The sequence below is a fragment of the Microtus ochrogaster genome, chromosome 16, assembly GCF_000317375.1.
Source record: "Microtus ochrogaster isolate Prairie Vole_2 chromosome 16, MicOch1.0, whole genome shotgun sequence".
Lineage (NCBI taxonomy): Eukaryota > Metazoa > Chordata > Mammalia > Rodentia > Cricetidae > Microtus > Microtus ochrogaster.
The window spans coordinates 43,145,281-43,154,755 of NC_022018.1; the positions used below are offsets into that span (position 1 = coordinate 43,145,281).

The window sequence follows — 9,475 nt, forward strand, 5'->3', positions numbered from 1 at the left end:
AAATCAAGTCTCTAGATGGTAAACCTATGGTCAACGTTCTACTCAAAAGTGCTCAAAATCAAGGTGTACTCGCACACAGGCTGTAGCGCTTAATGTGTCCTCCGACTACTGCAGACAGGCTGTGGTGCTCAAGTTTTCTCTTCCTTCTTCCAGTAAAAGAGCATACGTGTTAGAGCATAAAGAGAAAGAAATAAAAGGCATACAAATAGGAAAGAAAAAAGTCAAATCATCCACATCTGTATACAGCGTGATCCTATATTTAAAGAACTCTAACTAAAGAGTCTAACTAAATGAACATTGTATACCAAAACCAAGTTTGCTAAGGAAGAAATGAAGAAAATCTCACTTATAATTATTTAAAACAAAAACACACAACTAACCGAGGAATAAACTTAAAAAAGAGTTCATGAAAGACTGTTCTAATGATACTTACAGACAATAAAGAAAACCTGAAGACACTGGATTGGCAGAATTAATACTGTGACAGCAGCTGTACTAGCAAAAGGGATCTACAGATTCAACACAATCTCATCATAATTCTAATGCATTTTTTTTTACACTACATGAGACACTCCTAAAAATCATTCACAAGCACTAAAGACCTCAAAGCACTCCTTATAGAAAGTACAATGCTGGGGGGGGGTATCACAGTGAATTGTACTATAGAGCTATATTGATAAAAGTATGACAGTGGACCCCAACAGACTAGAAGACCGAGAGGGAAACTCATACAGGCGTAAAAACACACAGTGGGAAAAGACAGCCGCTTTCAACAAACAGTGCTGGGAAACTGGACATTTATATAGAACCAGATCCATATCTCACCTTGCAAAAGAAAAAGAATTAAACATAGATCAAAGATTTTAATATAGGACATAATGCTCTCAAACTATTAGGGGGAAAGCACTTCAAGCTACAGGTATGGGCAGTGACATCATGGAAGGTGCTCCAGAAGAGTGGAGGAACCCCAAGAACAGGTACACTGTATCACATAAAGTTAAAACCTGTTCAGCAAAGCAAACACCAGAGAGAAGACACGGCCTACAGAATGGGGCGAAAAAAAAGTTTGTGCTAAGTATACACCAGGAGGGGGATTAAATTTAGAATGTATTACCCCTCCCAAATAAACACCATTAACACAAATCATGCAGTAAGAAATGGGCTAAGAAATCAAATACAGACTTCTCAAGAGTAAATGTGAATGGTCAGGAGATATTTGGAAACACGGGCAGCATCCTTAGCCATCAAGGGAACGCAAATTCAACCTGTTTGAGATTCCACTTCAATCCAGTTATCATAAAGAAAACACATGGCAATTTGGAGGGGAGGAGGAGAAAGAGGAATGCTTATACCCTGCTGATAGAAATAAAAACTGGCGCCACCACTATGGAAAACAGTTATGGCCCTCCTCATCCACTGAAAGGATGACATGCCACAGAAGTACTGGTACATCCACGTCTACTGCTCTACTATTCTCAATAGCTAGCCCAGACGTCTAACGACCTAGGAACAGCTGAAGAAAACAAGGTGTGTCTACAGAATGGAGCTTCATACTTGAAATTAGAAAGGGGACAGCAGAGAAGAAGAGAGGGGAGGAGATGGACAGGGCAATCAAACACCTGTGACAAGAGAGCAGGTAAGCGGAAGAAAGCAGCAAGAATGGAGCAGGTGTGACGTGGGCGCAGTGTGGGAGGAGATGAACTAGAACACCCTACCATGACACACGGACACGAGAATGCCATGATGAAACCCTTACTATTAGCTCATTAGAAAAGAACGCAGATTTCAACCACTAGACACTCAGTGACAATGTCAGGGGATAGAGCCCACAAAACACTAACACTTTAAAAACTATTAGACACTTGACACTGGCCTTTTGCTTACCACTGTGGTGGAGGTGCATTTTACATCTTTCACTAGGCATGCCTTGGTCAGGTCATGAAAATGTATGTCTGAGCTCTCCGAGGGAGTGTGTCTAACCATGAACTGACCCATGTTCGGCTTGATTTTGTGACACTGTACTTAAAAGAGGGGGAATCTACTTTGTTCCAGTGCATAAAGGAATAGATGTATTATTTTAAGCAAGTAGTTTATGTTGATTAAAACTCATGATCAGATGTTAGCAGGAAATGTAGAATCATACACAGTTGGCATGCTGGCCTTGTTTTGTTTTCTTTCAGATTCAACCGATGCAGGTAAGCGCAGCACATACCTTCTCCTTTTGTCCTGAATGAGCTGGAGTTCTATGAGGCCAAATATGGAGTAAAATGCAAACTGTACTAAAGTAAGGTACCAGCCATAGGGCTTAAAGCCTTCCATTGAAAATATCAACTCCTGTAGGAAGACAATGAATGTCGTTAAATTCACGGCAGAGACCAACTTTCAGTCAACTGTTATGAGTATATTTTAAAAGCAAGCAAGCCACACTCCATCCAATTCCACCTACTCCCACCAAATCACTAGACTTTATGACTTAGGCAAGAAAATCAACAGAGAAGTAACTAAAATGCAATGTCTTCTTATGTTTCTTCATTAAAGACATAAAAAAGACCAAAACTAAAGTTGTCCTTAACAAAGTGGGTGGCTAATTCCAGAATTCACACAAACAGCTTACTTCAGTAAAAGCCAGGCATCTACAAGTTGGTTTTCATCAGGAATATGGGTCATATTACAGCATTTTCAAAATTATGTGTCACAGATTAGATGAAAATCTTCCTTGTACAGGAGATGTTTAATTTCTCTAAACAGTGCGCATTTCTGTTTCTCTCTCTCTTTTCTGCCTCCCTCCCTTCTTTTTTGAGACAGTGTCACATGCAATCCAGGCTAATCCTGCTCAGCCTACAGTGGCACTGAACTTCTGATCTTCCTGTTTCTGTGTCCACAACACTAAGATTCTAAGCATGGGTCACCATGTGTCATCCTGTTTATGTTGAGAAATGAACCCAGGTCTTAGTGGCTGCTAGGCAAACACTACCAAAGAGCTAGATTCCCAGCTCCTACATACAATATTATATTGTGAAGTAACATGTTCATTAATGAGTACTCATCCATTTTAACAAGTCAACAAGAGTATTTACAAATGTTACATAGTTTACTTTAATTGAATGATCTGAACTTTCCATCCTGTGTGAGTAATGGGGATGCTTCACTACAGAGACTGCTTCTACCAAGACTTCTTAACCCTGCCTCCCTGTTCTGCTACATCTTAAAGTTAGCTTTGGAGAGTTTGTTCTTTACTTTTAGTAGTCCTTTTAAGAGGCTATTGTTCTATAAAAATCTCAAGCTCTGAGAAAACCGGTAGCCTGTAAATAAAAATATCATGGGAAAAACAAGTAGTCAAAACCAACATGGACATTAAGTGCTAAAATAACTAACACTATTATAAACAAAGGACTACTTTTTACCTGTAAGTATCCATAAATTAGGTAAAATACAAAAACTCCAGCAACACATATGAAAAACTGTGTGAGCTTGTTAAACTTGCTGAGGTTCATGCCCAGCACCACAATGTCATCGACTGATTTGATGTGTGGTGACATTGTCTGGGTTTTGGAGGGCACAGTGATGGAGACATACTTCCTGGAGTTGTTGAACTTGAGGTCCATTGTTCTTGCTTTGCCACATTCAAGGTCTGCAACCTTGTCTTTGCTGGTTTCCAATGCTAGGTCCTGTCTTTCCTTTGCTGGCTGGACCTAGGGGAGGGAATAAGCAGTTATGGTAAATCACACAACCAATGAAGCTGTATCAGACTCAAATAATCTAATGTGTACACTATACGATTTACAGACACATCTGAGTCTCTCTGAGTATCAGTGTTACCTCCCACACCCCAAACAAGCAAGCACAAGACCCTCACTCCCCAACCCTATCCATCACCGGGTAGCATCATATTTATCTCCATAGCAAGCAAAACTAGGACTACATATGGTAGTATGATTTTATCATCTAGTACATATCTAATTCTAATGAAATAAAAATATATTTTCAAATTATAGACAATATTGTAGTAGAATAAAGAAAAAGTGACGCTTAAGGGTTGACAACCATATAATCTATTTGCTAGGTAAGCTCTGAAACTAAAGCCAAACAGGTTAGCAACAGCATTCCTTAAACTGAAAGAAAAACCTGTCTGTAGCGCAGGCTGGCTAGGACGGGAAGTCTTAGTGGCTTGAACACTATGGTTACAAAGCATGGGCTACCAACCATGACTGAGAAGGCCTTCTTTCCCTGTGGAGAAAATGATCCAAATTTAAAGGCAGAAAAATGTGGGGTGTGTGTGTGTGTGTGTGTGTGCGCGCGCGTGCGTGCTGGCAGTGAGAAAAATGTGAAGGCACCACTGACTACCGCTAGGTTTCTCTTTGCACTTACAAAAGGCAAAGGAAATGAACTCCATGTAAGCAGTAAGGAAAGTGCAGAAATCATGGCAGCACACAGGATGGAAAGACTGTCTTCCTGTACAGCCTCACGGCTAGTGCTCCAGCAAGAGAAAATCCGGACTCCAAGGGCAGGAGAGGACAATTTTGACAGGGGCTTCACTTAAAAATTACCATAAAAGAAACTGTCATGCGAGCATTGGAAATGACAAGAACTAGATAGAGTCCACTCTCGGTGACTGCTTCTAGCTAGCTGAGCTGCACACATTAAAAAGAGAACTGGTTAGTCACACCAATCATGACTATCGATATGTAGGCACCAACACATTTATTCTGCGGGACACCTGCCCTTTATGTCTACACTTTTATAAGCACTTTTATTGTCTGTGCTCCTTTTTCCTCATGCTTTTCTTCCTTATTCTGGCTTTCCTTGCTGTGTTGCAATCATCTCCGTAAGATTTTTTTATGCCATGTTGTAGAACATCCTTGATATACAGTTTTCATAATAAGCATGTTTTAAATTGTCCTTCTCCAACTGTGCTGTGTTTTGGTACTGAGGAAACAATGTTCTGGCCTATATTCTATGGCAGGCACAGCAACAGCACACAGGGCACCTTTAAATAAACAAAGGTTCTGAGCTCTCTTCCCTGATTTCTTTCAATAAAAGGCCCAACCATTCAGCCATTCCCGAGAACAGAAGACTTCCAAATGCTTATGGTGTCCTTTCTGCTTGAGGTTTTTTCTTTAGGTCATATTTAGGCTCAGGGTTGGTGGCCCCCGTCTTTGTGACAGCTTTGTGTCTTGGTATCTGGCATGGATTTTTTTTTTTTTTATCTATATGCCTAGTAGACATGCCTCGAACTCCAGCTCACATCTATCTCACTTGGATACACTTCTGAAAGGACCATGGTGTTGGCAAACTTGCTCAGCAAAACTGAAGTCTATAGCAGACAGAACCAGAAGGAGAGTGCAGATGATGATGTTATACTTAGGAACACAAATACACACACAGAACGAGTCTTACAAAATCAATTTCCTCCTCGTACTGACAGCAGAATATGTCTCCAGAAGGCAACTCTTTCCCGACATTGCCCTCTTCTGAAATGCTTATAGTTAAATGCCAGGCACACAGCACCAATTTAACTATAGCCAACAGAACAAGAATGCAGTCCCGTGGTTTGGAACTTGGGGGTCTGAACTATAATGCTACCTGAGGAGACTAGGGCAAAGCAGTCTCTCTGAGCTTCAGGCTCTCCATCTCTACAGGGAAAAGTAAACTGTGCTGAGTAAAGACATTCTGCAGAATCTATGAGATAGCTGTCCAAGTGCACAGCGCACAGTGTAACAGCCCGTGCACGTTAGTTTTCATTGCGCAGCTTTTCAGAAACATTGCTGAAGCGGCCTGGTGTGCTGAAGCTGACTCATCTGCTAGGCAGCAGAAAGGAGGAAGCAGGGATCTGGATTTCCCACCTAGCCTGCTCTACAACAGTCTCTTCCATTGCCTACCTATTATATGATACCAGAGCACACTACAAAAACCTAAGCCACTGAGCTCAAGGGCTCTCGTGTTCTTGTAAACATGTGACCAATATTACTTTATTCCATTCTCTTCCACCACGTTATCACTCATACTCCCCTGCAGTCTGACGAGCTCCAGCTACAGAATGCACGTGCAGGTAAAAACCTTCAGCACCTTCAACAATACTTTTTTTTTAACTGTGCACAATACACTACTCATCTCTCCCGAACTTCCCAGGAAGCACTTATGATGAACAATGAAATGGATTCACGGTAATTACTTAAGTGATACCTCACTGCCACAAAACTTGCCCTTTCAAAGCCTGGCATTCAGTGCGCAGTTTTACATGACTGATGAAGACCGCCATCACCCTCAAACTGTGATCCCTGATATCTGTACCTCACTTGTTCCTATATTAATAGCTGATACTGTTATCTAAAAAATCAGAGCCACAGAGCTAGGGCTGGAGAAGTGGCTCCGTGGTTACGAATGTTTATTGTTCCTGCAGAGGGTTCCCAGAACCCATGTTAGAAGGCTTGCAATTGCCTTTAACTCTGCCTCCAGGAGGGAGTCAGACCCCTCTCCTGCATATATATACCCATTCATGCATACACGCACACACACACACACACACACACACACACACACACACACACACACACACACACACCTAAAAAGAACAGGGGACAAAGTTCCCATTTAGTTCCCCTTATGTTGCAGGGGAAAAGACTAAACTACATAAGGAATCTGACATCAGCCTGTCTCAAAAAAAAAAAAAAAGGATTAAAAGTAATCAAACAATTAATACCTTGTTTTGCTTAAGAAATTTGAAATAACCCCTGACACTAAAACAGGAAGAAATCATTAAAATGGATTTCTGCCTTAAGTCTCTTCTTAAACCCAACAAACACTTAACTTTAGCACATGAAGGTAGAAATAACAGAGAAAATGGAATTAAAGAAAGGGTTTTCAGTTCTAAAAAAAAAAACCATCAGAAATAGGTGATGTTGACTAATAAAGACATACTAAAATAAAAATTATCTGAGATTATTTCTTTTAAAAAAAATCTGTGCGTATATGCCACAGATCACAGGTGGGGTCAGAGGGCAACTTGGGGGAAACCGGTTATCTCCATTCACTTTGTGGGTTCTGAGGACCAGGCTTGTGGCAAGTGCGCTTATATGTTGGGCCATCTCACTGGCCTCGGCTTAGCTCTTAATCGAGTTCTTTTTCTAACATGAAAGAAATAGAAACGTTATAGAAAGGAATAAATAGAAACGTTTTCTATCACAGAGAGGTGGCATGCGAAGGAAACCTATGGTGTACACGGCCTGGAACTTGTCACACTCGGGTGACATGCCTGCCTTCATGCCTCGGGTGCGCTCTGCATGAATGACAGTTTGTGGAATAAGATCATAAAGGAGAAAACAAGACTGATTTCATCTATACCTCATCACACAAAGTATGAGAGCATGGTGATTTCTGAAACGCTTTCCCCCTCAGGGACTAAAATCAGGATTTAGTCTATACATTGCGCACAAGTAATGCTATCTAAAATATTTCCAAGTGCTAGCAGTGTCTTTTTTTCCCCAAGTTTCAAACTATGGTAACTCACTTATAAGAAAAACATTAACTAAGTAGATTCTGATAATCTACTGTAGAAGAAATGCAGACATACTTTTTAAAAATATAGAAAAAAACCCAAACAAGTCTTGTTAGCATACCAACAAAAATTTTCAGTGTTTTTTTCTTTTCTTTTCAAGAAGAGAAGTCAGCTCCAAAGACGGAAAGAACACACAGAGCTTTCAGCGACATAAACTTAATAGCTCTGCAAGAACAGTTCCTTCGTGGCAAGACAAACAGGCGCGGGGTACCGGAGGACCGGACACAGACCCGGAAGTAGCTCTGAGCAGCAAAAAACGGTCTAGGGAATCCGGGAGACGGTCCAAACCCAGACGGCAGGCTAGGGGAGTCGGGGCGGCGGTCTCATGCCAGGACCGGAGGATGCTCTTCCCGGAAGCGCTCGCCCCCGCTATCCCCAACAGGTCAGCGCGCGCCCGGGCCACCCCGACGGCAGCGTCCACTTTCTTGGCCGACACGGCGTGGACGCCCACCCCAGTCCTGCCTGACGGCACCTGGCGAGACCCCCTCCCAGCTCCGCCGCTGTCACCTCCTCCTCCGCCTCCGATCCTGCTCCCGGGCTGGCCACCGCGGCAGCCACCTTCCCGGAAGGTCTTCACACCGCCAGACCCCGCGCACCACTTCCGCCTAGGCGTCTTTGTGCGCATGCGTAGGGGCGCGGCCCCGCCCACTTTGCCAGCCCTCTCGGCCGCTACCCTGCGCGCATGCTCGTTTCTCTGAGGCTGGGCCAAGCTCTTGCTTCTGCCCAGCTCGTCCAAGACCCAGTTGACTTCACGTCCGAGGCGGTGAGCTGATGCGTGTCAAGGAGGACATATTCGGAATGTTGGAACCGAAAACAGCCTGTTCCCTCTCCCCAGCCCGCGTCCTTTGATCCAAAGAAATGAGGTCGCTTCTCAACGCCTTCCCTGTTCCAGTCTTGGGACCCTTTTCTGCTCTCTGGCCAAGATGAACAGAAGAAACGCTTAGGGAACCCAGCGTCTCATTATTTTTCAGTGCCCATGGTTTGTAATTGGCCAGAAATGTTAGCAGGATTGTATTGAAGAGGCCACTCACTGCCTGCAACGTAAATCCCTACTTTGGGGTCTGATAGTTATCATCAATTACTCCTCACTACACCTACAGTTACTGAGATACAAAGAAAACACCCAGATGGGTTCGGTGACAAGGGTTATTATGATTACCATAACTTATATAGTATTTGAGAGCCTGCTGTGCATAGAGAAAAAGGGTGAAGAGTGTCAACAGAAACGTTACAACCCAGTTATGAGTAAGTATTGAAATTTCACCAGAATTGTGCAGAGAGAAGCGTTTGTGCCTTGATTGTGGTGGTGGTGGTGGGAAGAGGGGAGGTCCAGTTAGACATTTTTTAAATTCCAGTCTTGTTAGGGCCAGGGTTACATGAATGTGAAACTTTAAAAAAAATTTTCTAAAGAGAGTTACAAAGCCCATGCAGTGATGTCATTCAGTCCCTCAACAATAGCAAATAGTAGTAGTAAGTTGCTACTGCTGATAGCTACTAAAGCAACATATTTATCAAGCATATGTTGAGTGGGCATATGAGTAGGTTATAAGCATAATTTATAAGTAGAACTCCCCATCCTGGAGGAATTATAGGGCACAGGGGAAAAGGTAAATGGTAACATAAACCTAGAATACAAGAGGTGTCGAGGTCCACCCACTTCGCCTGGGCAATCACAGTAACCTAACGGTATTCTCCAATTCCTTTCTATTTCTTTACAGCCCAATTCTGCTCAGCAGTGAGAGTTAGCCTTGTAGGATCCTATATGGTTGCACTCACAACCCTTTACTGACTTAAACCATCTCACTGAAACCCAACACGCTTCCCGTGGCTTGCAACTTGCTCTTGACGGGTCACATCCAGACACCATTTCAGAGTTCGTCTAGCTCCTGTCAAGCACAGCGTGCCTCACGCTTCGCCTTT

General features: G+C 42.8%; 1 protein-coding gene across 3 annotated transcripts in view; it reads right to left on the bottom strand.

Annotated features, from left to right (window-relative positions):
- The window catches only part of Slc35b3 (solute carrier family 35 member B3), a 24,564-nt gene extending 16,405 nt beyond the window's left edge, over positions 1 to 8,159 (bottom strand). The window contains exons 1-3 of one of the 3 annotated variants that reach the window (XM_026783155.1): positions 8,063 to 8,159; positions 3,577 to 3,692; positions 2,213 to 2,334 (exon numbers count right to left, since the gene is read on the bottom strand). In XM_026783155.1, coding sequence (XP_026638956.1) covers positions 2,213 to 2,334; positions 3,577 to 3,624 — 170 coding nt within the window. In that variant the 5' untranslated portion in view covers positions 3,625 to 3,692; positions 8,063 to 8,159. Of the gene's footprint in view, positions 1 to 2,212; positions 2,335 to 3,404; positions 3,693 to 7,616; positions 7,938 to 8,062 lie in introns of those variants that run through there. The other 2 variants (XM_005355065.2, XM_026783154.1) reach the window with 2 other exon arrangements.
- Positions 8,160 to 9,475: the final 1,316 nt, after the last annotated feature.